The sequence below is a fragment of the Oncorhynchus keta genome, chromosome 22, assembly GCF_023373465.1.
Source record: "Oncorhynchus keta strain PuntledgeMale-10-30-2019 chromosome 22, Oket_V2, whole genome shotgun sequence".
Taxonomy (NCBI): domain Eukaryota; kingdom Metazoa; phylum Chordata; class Actinopteri; order Salmoniformes; family Salmonidae; genus Oncorhynchus; species Oncorhynchus keta.
The window spans coordinates 14,681,802-14,705,161 of record NC_068442.1 but is presented as its reverse complement, the minus strand read 5'-3'; the positions used below and the strand labels follow the sequence as shown (position 1 = coordinate 14,705,161).

The 23,360-nt window shown below is 41.1% G+C and overlaps 1 protein-coding gene across 2 annotated transcripts in view; it reads right to left on the bottom strand.

Moving 5' to 3' along the window:
* The window catches only part of LOC118401101 (inositol 1,4,5-trisphosphate receptor type 2-like), a 159,814-nt gene extending 138,532 nt beyond the window's left edge, over positions 1-21,282 (bottom strand). For both annotated transcript variants that reach the window (XM_035798334.2, XM_035798335.2), the window contains exons 1-6: positions 20,857-21,282; positions 6,078-6,148; positions 3,967-4,085; positions 3,488-3,574; positions 2,592-2,750; positions 1,310-1,408 (exon numbers count right to left, since the gene is read on the bottom strand). In XM_035798334.2, coding sequence (XP_035654227.1) covers positions 1,310-1,408; positions 2,592-2,750; positions 3,488-3,574; positions 3,967-4,085; positions 6,078-6,148; positions 20,857-20,948 — 627 coding nt within the window. In that variant the 5' untranslated portion in view covers positions 20,949-21,282. The remainder of the gene's footprint in view (positions 1-1,309; positions 1,409-2,591; positions 2,751-3,487; positions 3,575-3,966; positions 4,086-6,077; positions 6,149-20,856) is intronic.
* Positions 21,283-23,360: the final 2,078 nt, after the last annotated feature.

Sequence of the window (23,360 nt, the reverse complement as noted above, 5' to 3'; positions counted from 1 at the left end):
TGAAAAGGGTTTCCATGGCCATGGCTTAAGATCACCATGAGCAACGCCATGCGTCGGCTGGAGTGCTGTAAGACTCGCCATCATTGGACTCAGTGGAAACGCGTTCTGGATTGATTAATCACGCTTCACAATCTGGCAGTCTGACGCACGAATCTGGGTTTGGCGGATGCCAGGAGAACGCTACCTGCCCAAATGCATAGCGCCAGCTGTAAAGTTTGGTGGAGGAGAAATTGGTCCGGGGCTGTTTTCATGGGTCGGGCTAGGCCCCTTAATTCCATTGAGGGGAAATTTTAACGCTTCAGCACACAATGACATTCTAGATGATTCTGTGCTTCCAACTTTGTGGCAAAAGTTTGGAGGAAGGCCCTTTCCTGTTTCAGCATGGCAATGCCCCAGTGAACAAAGCAAGGTCCATACAGAAATGGTTTGTTAAGATCTTGACTGGCCTGCACAGAGCCCTGACCTCAACCCCAATGAATACCTTTGTGATGAATTGGAACGTCGGCTGAGAGCCAGGCCTAACATCAGTGCCTGACCATACTAATGATCGTGGTTGAATGGAAGCAAGCCACTACAGAAATGTTCCAGCATCTAGTGGAACGCCTTCTCAGAAGAGTGGAGGCTGTTATAGCAGCAAAGGGGGGACCCACTCCATATTAATGCCCATGATTTTGGAATGAGATGTTTGACAAGCAGGTGTCCACATACTACACGTTGTTCTGTAGTGTAGCTGCTGGTCAGCAGTTATGTCATACCTGCAACTTTGCCAGTTCTGCAACCAGAAAGTATTTTCTTTATGGACAGTGATAGTCGGAAGGTAGAGGGAGAGACAGTAGGGGCAGAGGTGGCAATCGTAACCCCGTTACCAGCGCCTGTGTGTGAACTAGAGTCTGAGGCACTACCACTAGACTTAATGTTCTTAATAATACCTATAACCAGGCAGCTTTCCAAACGCATGTTATGATACAGTTGATTTAGCAAGTGGTTAGGGTTAGACGCGAGTGGTTAGTTACGGTTAGGGTTAGGATAAGGTTAGAAAACAAAGACACGCCTAAACAAAAACATGCCGAGATTCAAATTGCCGACTGGACTCGAAACAAATGCCACTCGCTCATCCTACGTGCTTCAAAGGCAAACCTGCTGACCAGCAGCTTTTTTGGAGTCTTCAAAAACACAACAGTACAGGAATTGTTGGAGATTGCTGAGACAGATAACATGGCTGTCATTCTTCCGCACCGTTTTGCATAGTATCCAGTAAATGTTTTACATAGTCCCTCAGCTCTAAATAAAACAGTTCAATGGATCGTACCTCCTTGCAGCCGGGGTTGTCTAGCAGCTCAATGTTGCTGGCGTGGAGAGGCTGTCCTGCGTTCACAGGCATCAGGACCACCTTGTCTCCCACCACCACCTAGGGACCAAGCACACAGGTCAGACACTAGCATACACATTATAATGAAGAGAGTAAAGTAGAATAAAACATAATACACATATGAGGCAGATCACAGGACAGAGGAATGAGATGACCTGACAAACATCAAACAGCAAAGGTCCACAGTCACTCCCTGTCCCATGCAAAGGGTTACCCATCTATCTAGAGATAAGTATTCCCCACATCAATAGCAGATGAGCACAACACATGGTAAAATGAAGGAAGTGTAGCCTGTGGGGTGTACACAGCGCATTGACATTCATTCATATAGTAATGTGTGTGGCAGCGGGAAATCGCTGAACGCAGTGTACTGTATGCACCATATAGTCTCAAGCATCTCCATTCAAACCACTTACATATCATGATAAACAGACTAAGTATCTATAGCATTGCTGTAATCTAAATTGTGCAGATCTTGTTAGTCAATAACAGTTAAGGGGGAAAAGAATTGTAGAAAAGTCGTGGAAATGCAAACACGTACTTAAGTTTTTCCAATGCTCATGCAAAGCTAGTGCTACCATGCTTTCACAGCAAGTCTCATGGCCTAAACTTCCACCATGCACTTCAAACAAGAAGAATACCTTCCACCATAGGATGCTAAAGCAAAAGGAGAGGAGACAACCAGTCGAGTTATTTCAGCAGGATGAAGACATTACGTTGACATGGACATAATACCAATCTAATTAGAAACAGGACAATTGCAATATTTTTTTTATTTTACCTTTATTTAACTAGGCAAGTCAGTTAAGAACAAATTCTTATTTTCAATGACGTCCTAGGAACAGTAGGTTAACTGCCTGTTCAGGGGCAGAACGACAGACTTGCCGACTGCCGCCCCGATATATTAAGACAGCCCCTAAAAAAATGTTTGTTTTTTTTAAAGATTCTCACAACTTAAACATCTCAACAATACTGAGTTTCATCATGAGGTTTGGTTTGCCATAACATATCTATGATAAGTAGGGCTAGGAGTTGTTCCACGTTTGGTCACATGTTCAAGATTGCAGTGGCCTGTAGTTACAGTCAGATCAGGACCCCTTTTCATAAATATTCTCAGAGTAAGTGTGTAGACCTAAGATCAGTTTTGCTTTTCAGATCACAAATTATTACGATTGTATAGACAATGGGAACTTGATCCAAGATCAGCACAAAAGGTACCTACATTATCACCCTCGCTGCGGAGCTTCCAGAAGGGCTGGATGTAGAACCAAGAGCCCTCATTGCCGGATGGGTCCAGAGACACACGCATGGCGTTCTTCTCCAGCAGCGCCGGCAGACGCTTGTTCACCGTCAGGTACTTGTTACTTTTAATATGCAGAAGCTGAGGGTGAAAAGAAAATGGGGCCAATTCACGAGGACACATCATTCACAACACAAGGTCATGCACAAGGTCCCTGGTTCGAATCCCACCCCAACACCTAACTCTAATCTTTACCAAATCACATGTATTGCTAGGAAACAGTTACCGTATGAAATTGGTACTCTTTATTAAAGTGAGATTAAGGGCTAATTTATCATTTCAATTTGTTATGAACTCAGAATTTGTCAATACTTTATTTGGAATGAACCACAAAATCCTTTCAATTCAGTTTCTGCTTGGCATTAGGGATCAGAACATTACCCAAATCCTATTTATCACATAAAATATTCTGTTTTCTGAATAGATCATTCAAATTGGCTTTAGCTTTAAAAATGCACACAGAGCACTAAATGAAAAAGGCTCATCTTTTAACAGCCAAATCATGTGGCAAGAGACTGGACCTGACCAAACCAATTCCTTTGAAATGCTTTAACACAACAGTTTTAAGCCAAGTTGGAGGCCACGAACCTTGTGAAACCACATGGAACAGACCCGCAGTTGACTTGAAAATGATGCAAGTTCAATTTACTATGTGCCATACAAAATGTTGTCTGTTAAAGCACCTCATTGGCAATGTGAGGCACTTGAAGCCAGACTAGACAGAAAGGCAGCCTTGATAAGTGAAAACATACACAAGGTTACGGGCACAAAGCAAACCGAGATATCGTCTCTGATAAGAAAGGGGAGTTGGCTGTTACCTGGATGACGTTACTGTACTTGACCACCTCTCCAAGCAGCTTCTTATTCTCAGTGTCGTTTTGCTTCTGTTCCAGTTCTGCTGCATGCTGGGAAATTAAGAAAAACATGCTTGATGCTAAGTACATTGTAGCCAGATTGTGCAGAATCACCGATCTACAAATCACGTTGCATCCCAAATGACTCATTCTTATGTGATCACCATCAGCGAATCTGTGCCTCGCCTTGATCAAACTGATTCTGATTCCCTTAAAGCAGTGCTTGTCCATCCAGGTCCTGGGGAACCACAGGGTGTGCAGACTATTGTTCTAGCCCACTACTAACATACTTGATTAGACGAATCAATGGCAGAAATGATCAAGCCCTTGATTAGGTGAATCAGTTGTGTTCGTACTGGGATGGATCTAAATCCTGTACACCCTGTGGGTGTCGTGCCCAGGACCGTGAATTAATTACACTAGGGCTTGGAGAAAGGTCATACCTGTAACTTCTTGAATAGGTCTGCTTCTGTGTAGTTGTTGCCTTGTTTGCCCTGTTTGGCCTTCCAGAACTGCTTCTGAGCCGAGTACCTGTTCATCGGACATACCTTGAATAGGCAGTCTGGAGAAAGAGAGAGAGAAAGAGAGATGAATAGTGGGAAAGAAATGAGAAAAATAGGAATAAAGACACAAAGAAACAGAAAGGGAGGTGAGTGAGGAATACATATACATGCATCACACAGACAAACATACTACATATAATGTACACTGAATATGAATATAAACGCAACACAAAACAATTTCAAAGATTTTAATGAGTTCCAGTTCATATAAGGAAATACATTTATTAGGCCCTCATCATGGCTAAATGAGGTAAAAAATAAAATAAAACAAATAAAAATGTAAAAAAATTCATATTGCATTTTAAGCGTTTATGAATTATATGTTGGGGCGGCAGGTAGCCTAGTGGTTAGAGCATTGAACTAGTAACCGAAAGGTTGCAAGATCAAATCCCTGAGCTGACAAGGTAAAGATCTGTCGTTCTGCCCCTGAACAAGGCAGTTAACCCACTGTTCCTAGGCCATCATTGAAAACAAAAGAATTTAGTTAAATAAAAGGTTAAAAAAATATTAATCTATAGATTTCACATGACTGGGGATATAGATATGCATCTGTTGGTCACAGATTTTTAAAATGTAAAGGTAGGGGCGTGGATCAGAAAACCAGTCAGTTTCTGGTGTGGCCACCATTTTCCTCATTCAACATCTCGTTTGCATAGAGATGATCAGGCCGTTTATTGTGGCCTGTGGAATGTTGTCCCACTCCTTTTCATTGGCTGTACAAAGTTGCTGGAAATTGGCGGAAACTGCAACATGCTGTCGTACAAGCCTATACACAGCATCCCAAACATGCTCAATGGGTGACAATGGGTGACATGTCTGGTGAGTATTCAGGCCATGGACGAACTTGGGCATTTTCTGGTTCCAGGAATTGTGTACAGATCCTTGCAACATGTGGCCATGCATTATCATACTGAAACATGATGTGATGGCTGCGGATGCGGATGAATGATAATGTCCCTCAAGATCTCTTCACGGTATCTCAGTTCATTCAAACTGCCATTGATAAAATTAAATTGTGTTTTTTGTCCATAGCTTATGCCAGCCCATACCATAACCACACCGCCACTGTGGGGCACTCTATTCACAACGTTGACATCACCAAACCTTTCTCCCACACAACCTCTCTGCCCGGTACAGCTGAAACTGGGGTTCATTTGTGAAGAGAACACTTCTCCAGCGTGCCAGTGGCCATCAAAGTCAAAGTCAGTTAACGACACCGAACTGCAGTCAGGTCAAGACCCTGGTGAGGACGGCGAGCACGCAGATGAGCTTCCCTGTGACGGTTTCTGACAGTTTGTGCAGAACTTCTTCGGTTGTGCAAACCCAGTTTCATCAGCTGTCCGGGTGGCTGTTCTCAGAAGATCCTATACATTTTAGAGTGGCCTTTTATTGTCCCCATCACAAGGTGCACCTGTGAAATTATCATGCTGTTTAATCAGCTTCTTGATGTGCCACATCTGTCAGATGGATGGATTATCTTGGCAAAAGATAAATGCTCACTAACAGGGATGTAAACATTTCTGAGAAATAAGCTTTGTGCTTATGGAACATTTCTGGGATCTTTTATTTCAGCTCATAAAACATGGGACCAACACTTTACATGTTGCACTTGTATATTTTTCAGTGTAATTTGCATGGCAGTGTGTCACTAACTGACTTGAGTGTGTGACTGGGTGGGGTATATAGCATGTGTGTGGTTTGTGGCTGTTTACTCAATGGGATTCTGTAAAGTCAGTTAAACACTTAAACCTCATCCTATAAACCACACTGTTAAAACAACATGGGGCTATAGTGGCCTGCTAGGCCTTGGGAGGGTGTGTGTGTGTGTGTGTGTGGACTGCAGTAACTTTGGCACGCTCCACTACTAAACTGCCCATCACTGCTAACTTGGCAGAAAAGCGGTGAGTTAATTCAATCAAATACAACAACTATATGAGTTACAACGCAGTCCTCTGCGGTTGGCCAGCTAGTCATTGACTCCTCCCACTCACCTCTGAACTTTTTGGGCGGAATGGCCAGGTCTCCTGCGTCCGGCTGCACCACACACCTGTCATCAACAAGCCTGGGAAGAACACAAAAACATCCTACATCACACACACCATTTTAGTTTTTTTTTATAGAAATTTAATTTAACATTTATGTCAATTACCTAAAAATGTTTAAATTCTTTTCATATTCGCATGTTGTAGCTTCGACCAGGTTTTCCCAAACTCGGTCCTGGGGCCTCCCCCCCAGGTGTAACGTTTTGTTTTTTGCCCTAGCATTAGCTGATTCAAATAACCAACTCATCATCAAGCTTTGATTATTTGAAAAGCAGCTACGTAGTGCTAGGGCAAAAAACTAAAAACATGCACCCGGGGGGCAGGAAAGTTTGAGAAAACCTGCAAGGCTTAGACCCTATTTTACGTCTGAGGTTTTTGTGTTGTATCCACCCTCGGTTGAGACATTTTTTATTATTTGTGTGTTATGTTTTGGCTGATAAATATACTAACATTGGAATAAAATAGAAATGTCAACTTTCAAATGGTACCACAAAGATGGTTGGAGGTCCAGACATCAGAGAATGTTGACTTGAATGGGAATATCCGTTCTAAATAATGTCAACCCTCTATAGGAAACCTATTGAAATCATAGAAATATAGATAACAGAATAGACATGACCATTTAAGTTGACATTCAACACGGTGGGTGGACTGGCAGTCATCTTTGTGGTAGTAATTAGAAGTTAGTTTAATTTCAATGGGGTACCAGATATGCAAAATGGGTATACTTTGAGCACCATTATTTCCTGAATGTTGTGTAATAATTAGGTCCAAAATGTCCCTTTCTGGCCACTTATTGTATGGAATTTGTTTAAATCAGAGAACTGGTTGATTTCAAATGGATTTACCCACTACCAACATACAGGGAACTGCCAAAATAAAGATAACAGTTGAGTAAATGAGATGGATAAAGTATATTGAAAGCTGGCACTTCCACATGGGTGTGGTCCCTGAGGTAATTAAGAAATTAACAGCCAATCATGCTTAGGGGCATGTATAAAAGTGCAGGGCAGGCCCAGTTGCTCATTATTTTGGCTACCATGGCTAGATTAGGACACTATGTTGAGGTTTCCTTTATTTTGTCAGTTACCTGTAGCATGTAAGGAAGAAATCGGCACGCATCGCATGTGATGCTCTTTATTGGATGTCATGTTGAATTCAGAGCATTGCCAGGTTTCATTATTGTGTAACTAACTATAACAGATAGTTACTGTGTTCTACAATGATAACTGGGCCAGTATACAAAAAGCGCTAGAGCATGTGTGCTGATCGAGTATCAGGTTGACCCCTATCTATGTAATCATATTAATTCAGATCTAAAATACAACAACTGATCATAGATCAGCACTAATACTCTAAGATGCTTAGTTAATACATGCCCTGGTCTAGTTGAAAAGGAAACTGTCGATTGTGTAAATGCTGTGGTGGGGCACAGGCTGGTGCGGCCACAGGAAAAGCGCATGGCTTCTGTGTGTGACTGATAAGGCCTAGATGTTGATGGGTTAACATCTAACCGCCTTGTTTCCGCACTGCATGCCTGGCTTTTGTAGTCAATGTCTAAATTTGCTATGTAACCAGCCCACCAGCCTGCCACAGCAATTGTTTTCTGACAATTGACAAAAAAAAACATCTTCAGAAAAATGATTTGACTGACACACTCTCCATCCACACTTAACACAACTATGTGTCCGTGTTAACTAAATTCCCACAGGTTTTGAAACCACAAGATAAACTAAACATGATTCTGTTGGCAGAGAATGTGCCACTGTTCCTCACTTCTAGCTTTTATAGGGCGGCGCACAATTGGCCCAGTGTTGTCCGGGTTAGGGTAGGGTTTGTCCGGGGTAGGCCGTTATTGTGAAAAAGAATGTTCTTAACTGACTTTCCTAGTTAAATAAAAGGTTAAATAAATGGTTTTAAAATAGGACCTGGCTACATCCTGTGAAAGACTGTGTTATTCTAAAACGTGACACATCTTATGCTAGCCTCGTCACAGATCAGTTTGTACTCTCTTGCCAACTCCTTTGGTGGTCATTGTAATGCCCAATTTACCATATACAGTGCATTTAGAAAGTATACACACGCCTTGACCTTTTCTACATTTTGTTGTTTTACAGACTGAATTGATAATAGATTAAATTGAGATTGTTTCACTGGTCTCCACACAATACCCCATCATGTCAATTTGGAATTGTTTTCAGAAAAGTTTACAAATTAAATGCTAAAATGTCTCGAGTCAATAAGTATCCAGCCCCTTTGTTCTGGCAAGCCTAAATAAGTTCAGGAGTAGAAATGTGCTTAACAAGTCACATAATAAGTTGCATTGACTAATGGCTGTAATAGTTTAAACATGACTTTTGAACGACTACCTAATCTCTGAACCCCACACATACAGATCCCTCAGTCGAGCAGTGAATTTCAAACAGAGTCAACCACAAAATACAGGGGAGGTTTTCCAATGCCTTGCAAAGGACACGTTGGTAGATGGGTCAAAACATGTATTTTTTAAAGCAGAGATTGAATATCCCTTTGAGCATGGTGAAGTAATTAATCACACGTTGGACAGTGATACAAGGCATCCAGTCACTAAAGTTACAGGTGTCCTTCCTAAAACAGTTGCTGGAGAGAAAGGGAACCTCTCAGGGATTTCACCATGATACCAATGGTACTTTAAAACAGTTAGAGAGTTTAATGGCTATGATAGGAGAAAACAGAGGATGGATCAACATTGTAGTTAAAATTACAAAAAATGTGGCAAATAGCATTTGGGGCAAATCCAACACAACGTCACAGTACCACTTCATATTTTCAAGCATGGTCGTGGCTGCATCATGTTATGGGTATGCATGTCTTTGGCAAGGAATAGGCATTTTTTTATATAGTTCAAAATAAACAGAATAGAGCTAAAAATCTGAAAACCTGGTTCAGTCTACTTTCCAACAGACCGAGATTAATTCACCTTTCAGCAAGACAATAACCTAAAACACAAGTCCAAATACAGACAAGGAGTTGCCTACCAAGACAACATTGAATGGACCCGAGTGGCCTAGTGGGTTTTTACTTCAAATCAGCTTGAGCATCTATGGCAAGACTTGAAAATGGCTGTCTAGCAATGATCAACAACCAACTTCACAGAGCTATATATATATATATATATATTTTTTGTTTTAAAGAATAATGCAAATATCACCATCCAGGTGTGCAAATCTCTTAATTAAAGAAAGACTTACCCAGAGAGTCTCATAGCTGTAAATCGCTGTCAAAGGTAATTGTAACATGTATTGACTCAGGAGTGTGAATTCCTATGTAAATTATATATTTAAAAAAATGTTAAACATGTTTTCAATTTGATATTATGGGGAATTATGTGTAGATAGGTGACCAAAACATTATACAGTATATTTTACCCGTTTTGAATTCAGGCTGTAACGCAACAAAATGTGGAATAAGTAGAGTATGAATGCTTTCTGAAGGCACTGTAGTTGGCATGACAGCACAAAGAGATCTGGGACCAGGCTAATCTTATGCCAGCCTTTAACAAAAACAGAACCATCTGGCAACTTGAAGATAAGTTGTGAAAAGGAAGCCCAGTATGTGAAAGGAAGCCCAGTGTGGCATCCTCATACTGTGTTGACTCAAGCTTCTCATCGTGGTCAAAGTTTCATCCTTGGTGTGTGTGTCAATCAAGCATCTCTGGTAGTCTGCACTGCTACAGAAATCACTAGCAGATTGTTGTCTCAAATCACATTTCTCACATGAATCGTAAACAGGTGTAGACTACCAGTGAAAAGCTTACTTAAGGGTCCTTTTTCAACAATTCAGAGTTAAAAATTAAAAATAACATGGCTATATACAGGGAGTACCAGTACCAAGTCGATGTGCTTGTTTACGAGGTAAATAAACTAGCTATTTACATACAGTATAGGTAGGGATAAAGTGACTAGGCAACATGATAGATTAGACAGTAACAGCAGCGTATGTGGTGAAGGTGTGTGTGTGTGTGTGTGTATGTGGCGTCAGTATGCATGTGTGTGCATGTTATGTGTGTGTGTGTGTGTGTGTGTTGGAGTGTCAGTGTAATTATGTATGGATAGACTCCAGTGTGTGCGCATAGAGTCAGTGCAGGAGAGTTAGTGCAAAGAAGGGTCAATGCAGGTAGTCCAGGTAGCCATTCGATTAGCTATTTAGTAGTCCTGTTTAGCAGTCATGGCATGCGTCGTAGAAGCTGTTCAGGGTCCTGCTGGTTCCAGACTTGGTGCACTGATACCGCTTGCCATGCGGTAGGGTGGCTGGAGTCTCACCATTTTTGGGGCCTTCCTCTGACAAAGCCTGGTATAGAGGTCCTGGATTGCAGGGAGCTCGGCCCCAGTTATGTACCACCCGTGCTCACCACTCTCTGTACCACCTTGCTGTTGGTATGGCAACTGCAAGGCACCCAAGCGGTGATGCAGCCAGTCAAGATGCTCTCAATGGTGCGGCTTTAGAACTTTGACGATCTGAGGGCCCATGACAAATCTTTTCAGGCTCCTGAGGGGGAAGAGGCACTATCGTGCCCTCCAAGGAAACTAGCTAATGCAGTTCCATGCCCTTGCCCTACAATTGAAAAATATTTACAAATAGCTTAGTCTTGGGTGTTTTCATTTTCCGCATGTTACTTCCAGCACACTCAATAACTTTTGTATCGCTCCTCCTTTGACTCCAGATTTGAACACATTCATAGATTTAAGCTCAGCCCGATTTAAACAGCAGTCTTGTTTTTAAAAAAACATTTAAAAAAATGTAAACTGTCCCCCCCATAAAATGTAAATCACAGTGCAGTTCTCTCTAAACCTATTCTTTACTGTGTTATAGCCTAACTAAACAATCAGGCTGTAAAAGGCCTGGGGAAGTTGTGTAATTTAAATCAAACCAGAGAAAAGGCGAACTTTAGGCTACTTTGGTAAATTTGCGAGACATGCAAGACATCAAGGGTATTACGGTATACTAAAATGGAAAAACAAGTTTGAAAAACGTATACACTCAGTGGCCAGTTTATTAGGTACACCACCCCGTTCACGAAAATGGTTCACTCCAACAAAGTGAGTCACATGGCCGTGGCTTACTATATAAAGCAGGCAGACAAGCATCCAGTTCCTGTTTGATTTTACTTTAGAATGGGCAAAAAAAATTGACCTAAGCGACTTTGCGTGTGGTATGATATTCAGTGCCAGGCGCGCCTGTTCCAGTATCTCGGAAACAGCTGGCCTCCTGTGCTTTTCACGCACGACCGTGCCTAGAGTTTACCGGGAATGGTTCGACAAAAAAAAAAAAAAACATCCAGTCAGCGGCAGTCCCGTGGCCTGAAAAACTGTCTTCTCACTTTAACGTCTTTAACACTTTGGCCTAGAAGCTATTATACCCCTCTAGGCCAAATTCAATGTTCTATCAAATAATACCAATTATACCTTAAGGCAGGGTTTCCCAAACTTGGTTCCTGGGACTCCAAGGGTGCACTTTCTGTTTCTTGCCCAAGCACAACACAGCAGATTCAAATAATCAACTAATCATCAAGATCTGATCATTTGAATCAGCTGTGTAGTGTTAAGGCAAAGACCAAAACATGCACCCCTTCGGTTCACAAGGACTGAGGTTTGGGAAACGCTGCCTTAAGGGATTTTAAAAAATCAAAACAATCCTTAGTATGACCATCTTAAAACAATTCCACATTAGATTAGTAGAACCCTCAACCTCGGCTTAGACTAAGGATTAAACAGTAGTGTGCAGAAAGGCATCATCGGTCGTCGTCACGGATGGGCTATTGCAGCAGACGGCCACACCGGGTTCCACTCCTATCAGCTAAAAACAAGAAGAAGCAGCTCCAGTGGGCACGCAATCACCAAATGGACAACTGAAGAATAGAAAAACATTGCCTGGTCCAACGAAACCCGGATCATGTTGGATCATGCTGATGGCAGAGTCAGGATTTGGCGTAAGCTGCATGAGTCCATGGCCACATCCTACCTGGTGTCAACGGTACAAGCTGGTGGAGGTGATGTAAGGGTGTGGGGAATGTTTTTCTGGCACACGTTAGGTCCCTTGATACCCGTTTCCATGCCCCTTCTTGTGGCAAAGGAGAGTACGACCGGGTACTAGATGTACCTCATAATATCTAAAAAAAACTGTCCACTGAACGTATAACTCAAAGCACTGTAGTCTACTTCAAAACAAAGTACAACTCAAGCAGATCTAAATAGTTATCCACATGAAACTGAGATTAAATGGTTGGTATGCAGACGATGCATGGAAAAACAAAAGTATTATTCACGATTGACGACCAAACATTTGTGCATTTTAAATCCATCTTTATAATTTAAACCCATCACATACATATACAGTACCAGTCAAAAATGTGGAAACACCTACTCATTCAAGGTTTTTTCTTTATTTTTACATTGTAGAATAATAGTGAAGACAAACTATGAAATAACACATGGAATCATCTGTCTGGACCACTCAAGGACTTGTTCTGAAGCCACTCCTCCGTCAGAGAACGTGCAGTGTGGTGCTAGGACAACAACCTCTCCCTCAATGTGAACAAGACAAAGGAGCTGATTGTGGACTACAGGAAAAGCCGCGACGAACAGGCCTCATTAACATCAACGGGGCTGCAGTGGAGAGAGTTGATAGTTTCTAGTTCCTTGGTGTCCACATCACCAACAAGCTATCATGGTCCAAACTAGAGGTCGACCGATTAATAGGAATGGCTGATTAATTAGGGCCGATTTCAAGTTTTCATAACAATCGGAAATCGGTATTTTTGGGTGCCGATTTAAAAAAAAAATGTTTATACAAAATAATAATAATACCTTTATTTAACTAGGCACGTCAGTTAAGAACACATTATTATTTTCAATGACTGCCTAGGAACGGTGGGTTAACTGCCTTGTTCAGGGGCAGAACGACAGATTTTCACCTTGTCAGCTCGGGGGATCCAATCTTGCAACCTTACAGTTAACTTGTCCAACGCAATAACGACCTGCCTCTCTCTCATGCACTCCACAAGGAGCCTGCCTGTTACGCAAATTCAGTAAAAGCCCAGGTAAATTGCTAGCTAGCATTAAACGTATCTTATAAAAAACAATCAATCATAAATCACTAGTTATAACTACTAATCCAGTTTAGCAGGCAATATTAACCAGGTGAAATTGTGTAATTTCTCTTGAGTTCATTGCATGCAGAGTCAGGGTATATGCAACAGTTTGGGCTGCCTGGCTTATTGCGAACTAATTTGCCAGAATTTTACGTAATTATGATATAACATTGAAGGTTGTGCCATGTAACAAGAATATTTAGACTATTATATTTATGCCACCCGTTAGATAAAATACAGAACGGTTCCGTATTTCACTGAAATAAACGTTTTGTTTTCAAAATGATAGTTTCCGGATTCGATCATATTAATGACCAACGGCTCGTATTTCTGTGTTATGTTATAATTAAGTCTGATTTGATAGAGCAGTATGACTGAGCAGCAGCAGGCCCGTAATTATTAATTCAAACAGCACTTTCGTGCATTTTGCCAGCAGCTCTTCGCAAGTACAGCGCTGTTTATGACTTCAAGCCCATCAGCCTAATGGCAGGTGTAACCAATGTGAAATGGCTAGCTAGTTAGCTGGGTGTGCGCTAATACTGTTTCAAACGTCACTCGCTTTTAGAGTTGGAGTAGTTATTCCCCTTGCGCTGCAAGGGCCGTGGCTTTTGTGGAGCGATGGGTAAAGATGCTTCGAGTGTGGCTGTTGTCAATGTGTTCCTGGTTCGAGCCCAGGTAGGGGAGAGGAGGGGGACGGAAGCTATACTGTTACACTGGCAATACTATAGTGCCTATAAGAACATCCAATAGTCAAAGGCATATGAAACACAAATGGTATAGAGAGAAATAGTCCTATAAATACTATATTAACTACAACCTAAAACCTCTTACTTTGGAATATTGAAGACTCATGTTAAAAGGAACCACCAACTTTCATATGTTCTCATGTTCTGAGCAAGGAACTTAAACGTTAGCTTTTTTACATGGCACATATTACATTCTTCTCCAACACTTGCACTTGCATTATTTAAACAAAATTGAAGGCTAAATTTATTTTATTGATGTTTTAATATTAAGTTCAAATAAGTGTTAATTCAGTATTGTTGTAATTGTCATTATTATAAATTTTAAAAACCTGATTAATCGCTATCGGCTTTTTTGGTCCTCCAATAAATCGGTATCGGCGGTGAAAAATCATAATCGGTCGACCTCTAGTACATACACACACAACATGGCCATGACACCCCTATAAATGAGTAGATTCGGCTATTTCAGCCACACCTATTGCTGACACGTCTATAAAATCGAGCAAGCCGCCATGCAATCTCCATAAACAAACATTGGCAGTTGAATGACCTTACTGAAGAGCTCAGTGACTCAACGTGGCACCATCATAAAATGCCACCCCAACGGGTGTCGCTGAGCAGCTTCAATGTGGTGCTGTTATTCTTCTCACTTTGCTTGGCGAGGTAGATTGCTGCTATAACTTGATGACCCTTCACATACCTAACAATTTCCTTGGCTCACTTGTAGATTGTATCCATTGTTTTCAGTGACACGATGACAGTCTACATTGCAAAAATAAAACAAATACAATTCAATGTACAGATAAATAGTTAGATTAAACAACTCCCTTGTAAGGTATATGTTTTTAAATGAAACATGTATGGAAACAGGTGAATTAACACTCCTTAGTTAGCAGGCTCAAGCAAGCTAAAACCTACATGGTTACTAGCAGAAATTGTTAACAAGTTAGAAATGATTTTAAACACACTTTGCTGTAGGCTACTATTTACTAACAAAAAATAATGTGTCATAAAATATATTCACCCCACCCAGTATTGTAATCAAAACTTACCATAAACCATGTAGTCCTTGGCTCAGACAGTGTAGTAGTGTGGAATCAATAGCATATCATTAGTGTGCCAGATCAGCTGCACGTGTGATGGAAGAATGGACTGTGCATGCAGAGGGTTGCAATTCCATTGAATTGGGGATAGTTTAACCAAAATATGCCACAGGACCTAGAATTGCCTTATGTATATCCCACAAAAAATGTTCTCTTATAAACTTTTTTTGATGAATATAAGCAAAATTCCCTAAATTCCCTGGGCTTAACTTCAAATGGAAAAATTCAGGAAATTTATGTTAAATTAGAAGGTGGTGAAATGCAAATTTTTCCAGGTGGAATTGAGGTACAGTAATGGTAGAACAGGTGCAATGCTTAACCACCTGAAAGGGACACATCGTTAGACCCAAACCTTTGCTGGCAGCAGTGCATCTACATTGTGAATTCACATGGAATTCTATGAATTTCGTATTTTAACGGGAAACCAATATAAAAAAAACATTTATGTTTAAACATTTAGAATTTTTATTTTATTTGTCACATCCCTAATTTATCTTAGACACTTCACTGGATTACAAGGACATAGTCGAGTAGATGAATGGCGAAGGGGAAAATGCAAGACACGGTCCCTCTGGTTCAGACAAAACTAGCAGTCCTGTGCAGTGAGTCAGTCAGGTAGTTCCTCTTGCTGCCATGGCTTTTGATCATTCAATCTGAACTGGCTGGCTGTTGCTGTGCATATTTCCTATTCCTCAGCTCCCATATCAAAGTCTCATCTAAATGAGAAACAATAGGATGTCAAATCATGTCCTACACAGCAAAACAGGAAGACTCAAGATAAACTAAAGACTCCTCAGTTTGTTTAGCACATAAATGAGTAACCTCAAGTACAGAGGTCGCATTCATTAGGCACCAAATGGAAGAATAACGGACTGAAATAGGGATGGACTGCCTGAACCTTGTCGAATAAGAAACATTGAAATTTTACGTTACAAAATGTTTTTCTACAGTGTGCCCTAATGAATAGGCCTATAACTTTGCTCAGTTGGAACAGTGGGGCTTTAACCAGTGTCATGACAGCCAGCGCATTTCAAATAACTGGGTCATATTCATTAGGAACCAAAATGGAAGACTGATGTAAACAGGGAAGGACTTCTTGGACTCCAATAAAAAACACTTTCCATTGCATGACCTAATGAATGCGACTCTGGTCCTGGATCTCAGTTAAAAAAGAACCAGCAGCACATCCAGCTGACAGGATACGGACAAGGTAGGCAAATTATCGCTTCATTACACATTATAGCAAGACAAAGGACGCCAGACCGTGACAAGGCTGAGAAAATAAACAGTGTGACCACACTGTGATTTTCTGATAGTATGAAGCTGTAGAATGGCCAAATTACTGGTCAATGAATTTTGTTAATCAACAGATCTCTGGACACGCTTCAACTTGCTGGTGATGCACAGCTCTCCTTTAACCTAATGATGTGTAACCTGCCAATATAAGACTGACATGTACATTACGAACCAGATAACATTTAGACCATGGATGAAGTTAGCCTAAATGACTGTGGTTATGTAGCTGAAATAGTGGTCCATGAACAATGCATGCATAGTTCAGGCTACCTTATGCATCCAAATTAGCTAGTGCTACTAAACTAGAATGTGTGAACTTGTTTGGTCTGTTTGCTTGAGTATATCAGCAAGATAAGCACAGCAGAAGAGGATTGGACTTGGGCAAAGAATCAGCCTGAGGGGAACACTGAATATTTGTAAAAGGAGGTGTGAGCTGAGGAACTTATTTGAAGTAAGAGGTTATACGTTACTATCATAAGTCAGTATGGATTTATAGACTTATCAAAGTAATTTGAGCTGAGGTTGCATGTGATGCATATTGTAATGGCAATGCCAGTCAACATTCACAATACCATGCCTGTCTGAAAACGTTACTAGCAGTCAAACCATTGGTGTCCTCAACTCCTCGCCTTACATAATTCTCAAATCTAATTGGAGGAGGTCTGGGGGAAGGATCTTGGATCCTCTCCTGCAATGTGCTTTGAGGGAGAGGTGAGCAGTTGGAGGGTACACTATATGGGGTGCCATTAGGGACAGACTATTGAGTTTCTGCCTAAATAGATGCACAGATGTTGCATGCATCAACTACTGTTGCGTGCCATGTCAGACTGTGCAGGCGGGCAGCAGATTGCTATAAGATATGGGGTGCAGATGTTGCTGACACCTGCCAGATCTTACAGCACCTGGATAGGTATTTTACGTATCAGCTAACCACGTTGTAGCAATTTGGTGCCCGACTGCAGTCAACGATGTGGCACGCAACCATTGGTTGATGCATGCAATGTCTGAGCAGGGGATGCGACCATGATGTGGTAAGCTGACAGTATGCCTGGATAGGTATTTTATGTAAAATCTGGAATGCATCTGCATCATCTAAACATGAGAACAACCTAAAATCACATGATTAGGGCCATGATTTTAGTGCAGAAGCCAGCATTTCCAGCACTATCCACTAGGGTTGCTGCTGGTAGAAAATCCTAGGAAATGTTCTGTAATTGATACAAGCTGTCTCCAATCAATCAATCTGGTTGTGCCTGTATTTGCATTGCACTGCAAATCTTAAAATTGCACAAAACCTATTACTTGGCAGGGAATACAATTTGTAGATCAGTGATTCTGCACCTCACTTTGCTCAAGCTGATCCTCTCCAACGTGTGTCAAATAGACCTGGCTACGTCAGACTGCATTAGTTAATGAATCAGACGACTCATTACTGACTTTCGTTCAAAACAGCAGAGCTCTCTACTATGCACTTTGCATTGACATTTTATGGCCCTGACATTTGCATTGAGATGGGCCTTGACAAGTTATCTGACTGCATCAACTTTTCAGTAACACAATGTCAGTCATGATTCATATTGTTGGCACAGGTCCATTTGTGGCCTTTATAGGCTTCATCCACCCAGGTAACAAGCCAGTCTGTCCCAATCTAAAAACACTGGCCCCATTTCCATTCCTTCCTGCTTGGCATTGCTAATCTAGCATAGTATGATTGGTGAAAGCAATGAGATTTGACTTATCCACTCATTTTACACATCAGTGATTATCACAAGAAAACAACGAGGCATTTTGAAGCTACTGGAATGAGGCTGTTGTGTCTCATGAACACAATGGGGTTCTGAGTTACCAACATGATCGTAGACATCAAGAGGGGAGTTCAGGAGTGATCCCCTGCTCACGTAGGCCAGGAAACCCCACGTTGGATTGCATTGGATTCAACGTTAGGCAGAAATGAGCATTTGGATCAGGAAATGTTCCTCTCATGACCACTACAAACCAGAATATTGAATCAAATTCTATTTTAAAGGCCATGAGTGTTTTATATACATTTCCACATTGAAGTTGGAATAATACTGTGAAAATGAAAATGCCATTTTAATGTATAAACTTTTTGAATAGACCACCTGACATTTCAGCCTGTTTTAGTGGGATGGAGCTTTGGACTACCCCTACCTGGTGACATGACCAGGTGGTAAATGAGTTAATAGTCCAACAAGAGAGTTTCAAACCTCTGCCAATAACAGCTAGTTTTCAATGAACAGATTTCTATCACCTGAAGCATGCATCTAGTGCATGCATTTTCATCTTGCATGCTCCAATTGATAGAAATATGAACGCACAACCAGTTCTTTGAAAAGTTAACATAATTATACATTCCTGAGGATAGATTGTCCCACAAGGACCAACCACATGGACAACAGGTCAAGTTAGTTTAAATATAATTTGATTCATCGTTCTGGCTTGTAGAGCTCATGAAATGAAGCCTTCATGGTCCAAACGCTAATTTATGCCCGACGTACTTAATTCAATATCGTGTTTTCAGGCTCATGTCTGCATAGCCTCTTTAGAATCCGAGAGGTAAATACTTACACATCTCTAACATGTAGGCTCAGCAGTCCCATTACAAGTCAGAATGTTAAACTTAATTTCAACTTACTTTAACTGTTGTCCGCCAATTTGTCCCTATGTCAGAGGTATTCTGATACAAAATAGCCACAGGAATATTTTATCAACCCGACCTTCGGTACGCTGGTCTGTATTTCAGGTTTTTAAATTTTCAATACTGATGCAATTCGCACCTGGCCAACACTTGCACAATATGGCCTAACCGAACCGCACACACTTCCAGCTGATTGCGAGGAAACGCGCTTCGGTCAATTACATTCGGCTATTGTTTACATATTGTGCATCAGGTGCAATGTGTCAACAGATTTCAAATACAAGCGACAGAACCTACCGGCACAGCAAAAAGACAGATATCCACAGGAAAGTGTTTACCCTATCTCCACCTCATACCACCAAAAGGACCAACAGCATGTACAACCGGTAAAGTGTAAATATCATTTTATTCAACATTCTGCCTTGTAGAGACGACTGTCATTTTTACAAAGACTTCTTTCAGACTGATATCCATGGAGTAACTATGGTAACAGTGATGGTTAGGCAAATGCCTGCTATGCTTTTGGCGTGGCTGTTTAAAAGAACAGACAGAGAAAGTAGAGAGAGAATGTGAGGGAGAGGTGGGTAGGGCAGACTCATTCCACAGAACGAGTGCATTCACACCTGCCTGTGTGGGCCTAGATGGCAGAGCATAGAAATTATCTAAAGCGCTGGAGCCATTTCAACTAAGCACTATAGTGTTTACAAGAGGACACTCTAGTCTTTGTGGTGCCTTGTACGTTTAGGATAATATCAAAGCTGATGACCATTAGTCAATTATCTTCCGAGAGTCAATATTTGTAGAAATTCTAGAATTAGCTGTTATTACTGATAGTAAACTTTCAATGGCTTAAAAAAAGTACAATAGTACACCATTTCACCAAGTCAGTATTAGGCCTGCTCTGGTTCAGCAACCAGTACTCCCACACTCAGAGTAGGCTAGTCAATGATCTTCTGTACTCACAGAATGCCATACATTTACTTTAAACTAGAGTGCACCTGTAGGCATACCTTATTTGACCCTTCACTGTTTGATAAAACACATGAAAGTTCCTCTCAATTCTCTGTACATTTGGAAATGTGTACATTGCCGCAAAGTAAAACATGTGATGAACAAAACAAATAGCAAAAGTTCTTAAAGGTAAAGTTTTCTATCTTGACTGTGCAGATTAAAGCATCGGCCACAAGAGTACATTCAACAACCTAACCATTATTCAAGTTGCATTGGGGACACCCTGGTGAACATATACAAAGTCACTACATCACAGGTCAAGGAAGACATGTTGAGCAAACAGCTGTGAGCAATCAAGTGAAATTCCTCAGCTCTCTCACAGTGCGTGTTGCTCTGCCGAGAGAGCCACGACCTTCCGTGAAAAAGCTTAATACTATTTTGAGTACGTAATGGATCACTACGCGATATCTTCCCAGGAAACCATTTGGCGTCCAAAGAGTAATAATGTGCCTGAAAGCATGTGTGACTGGACATTGCACACGCATTGGCTACACTGGAGCGGTACAGGCCTACTTACATGCAGTTTACTTCATAATGCTTTGCATTCCTGTTATATTTGCATAAAATGTGTGAGGCTCATATGCGGCATTTCCTCCTTGATGGAATCGCTTGTTAGGCCTTTCCTTCAACTTCCGACTTTTGAACCTCACACCCATTGACACCGCCATGTGTTACCAACATTGACTCATTTCATGTATTGGCCAACAAACGAACTTGTAGGCCTACATGCCATGGTTGTCACATTTTAATAAAACATGGTTAATATTTAATTAGAGGAACATACCCCAATGTACTGATGAAGCCATTGACAGTGCCTTCCGCGTAAAGCGACACAATGTCTCCAATATGAAGAAAACTAGATCTGTTGTCTGACATTTTCGCTTAATTCTGTCCAAAAGTTGGCTTTCCAGGTAAGTAGGACATGCAGTAAGTTGTCTTGCTCTGATGAAGTGGTCCGCTGACACGTTACAGTGTACCTTGGCAACAAACATGCGTTTCACTCGTCAAATTGAAAAGACTAACGCCCCAAAACGAGACATGCTTTGCTGTTTTCTCCAGTCCAAATTAGAAAAGGACGACAATGCAAAAACGTTGAGTTAGTGTAACAAAAAAAAACTAGTTTTAGTTCATGAATCCAACTTCTTCCCGTGTGACAGGCGGCATAATGTTCTTATTTTCGTATCAACTTTGGGGGAGGAGACTGGTTTCGTCAGAGCTGCAGATAAGAGAGCAGCCTGCCTATCCCGTCAAAAGGGTTACCACAGTCAAAGTCAAATTGGCTACATCTTAAACATTTATGAAAACGTAATGTTAGGGTTGGGTATAAGATTAGTATTGTGGTTAGGTTTAAATGCACATTTTAACAAGATAAATAGTAGAAACGGGGTTTATGACTTTGTGGCTGTGGTACCTAGTGACGACCCGTCTAAATTAGCTTAGGTTAAAGTGTCTTGAGGTGAAACGCCCTCTGCCTGTAATTTTCACAGAAACCACTGGCACCTGGCTGGCACTACTCTTTTTGAACTCAACAAAACATTTATTAATCTGTCTCTTCTCAAATGTTTAAATCCCCCCAACAAAACGATTGAGGAAAATGTATGTAATATTTTCTATTTGGAAAGTGTTGTGTGTATTAAAAAAATATATGTAACCGTTTGTCACCATTATTGTGCAATTAATGTATTGTTTAGTGTTGTGGCTTTGCTGGCATGCATCCCATTTTGTTTTTGTTTTTTGCCCTACCATGATTTACGTGCAAAAATTGCCATATATATATATATACACACATACATACATGTATACACAGTTGAAGTCGGAAGTTTACATATACCTTAGCCAAATACATGTAAACTCAGTTTTCACAATTCCTGACAATTAATTCTAGTAAGAATTCCCTGTGTTCGGTCAGTTAGGATCACCACTTTATTTTAAGAATGTGAAATGTCAGAATAATAGTAGAGTGATTTATTTCAGCTTTCCTTTCTTTCAACACATTCCCAGTGGGTCAGGAGTTTATATTCACTCAATTAGTATTTGGTAGCATTGCCTTGAAATTGTTTAACTTGGGTCAAACGTGTTGGGTAGCCTTCCACAAGGTATCCACAATAAGTTGGGTGAATTTCAGCCCATTCCTCCTGACAGAGCTGGTGTAACTGAGTCAGGTTTCTAGGCCTCCTTGCTCGCACTTGCTTTTTCAGTTCTGCCCACAAACATTTTATAGGATTGAGGTCAGGGCTTTGTGATGGCCACTCCAATACCTTGACTTTGTTGTCCTTAAGCCATTTTGCCACAACTTTGGAAGTATGCTTGGGGTCACTGTCCATTTGGAAGACCCATTTGCGACCAAGCTTTAACTTCCTGACTGATGTCTTGAGATGTTGCTTCAAAATATCCACATCATTTCTCTTCCTCATGATGCCATCTATTTTATGAAGTTCACCAGGCCCTCCTGCAGCAAAGCACCCCCACAACATGATGCTGCCAACCCCGTGCTTCACAGTTGGGATGGTGTTCTTCGGCTTGCAAAGCCCCCCCTTTTTTCCTCCAAACATAACAATGGGCATAATGGCCAAACAGTTCTATTTTTGTTTCATCAGACCAGAGGACATTAATCCAAAAAGTACTATCTTTGTCTGCATGTGCAGTCGCAAAAAGCGCAGTCTGGCTTTTTAATGGTGGTTTTGAAGCAGTGGCTTCTTCCTTGCTGAGCGGCGTTTCAGGTTATGTCGATATAGGACTCATTTTATTGTGGATATAGATACTTTTGTACCTGTTTCCTCCAGCATCTTCACAAGGTCCTTTGCTGGTGTTCTGGGATTGATTTGCACTTTTCGCACCAAAGTATGTTTATCTCTAGGAGACAGAACGCGTCTCCTTCCTGAGCGGTATGACGGCTGCGTGATCCCATGGTGTTTATACTTGCGTAGTATTGTTTGTACAGGTGAACGTGGTACCTTCAGGCGTTTACAAATTGCTCTCGAGGATAAACCAGACTTGTGAAGGTCTACAGTTTTTTTTCTGAGGTCTTGGCTGATTTCTTTTGATTTTGCCATGATGTCAAGCAAAGAGGCCTTGAGTTTGAAGGTAGGCCTTGAAATACATCCACAGGTACACCTCCAATTGACTCAAATGATGTCAATTAGCCTATCAGAAGCTTCTAAAGCCATAACATCATTTTCTGGAATTTTCCTAGCTGTTTAAAGGCACAGTCAACTTCTGACCGACTGGAATTGTGATACAGTGAATTATAAGTGAAATAATCTGTCTGTAATTAATTGTTGGAAAAAT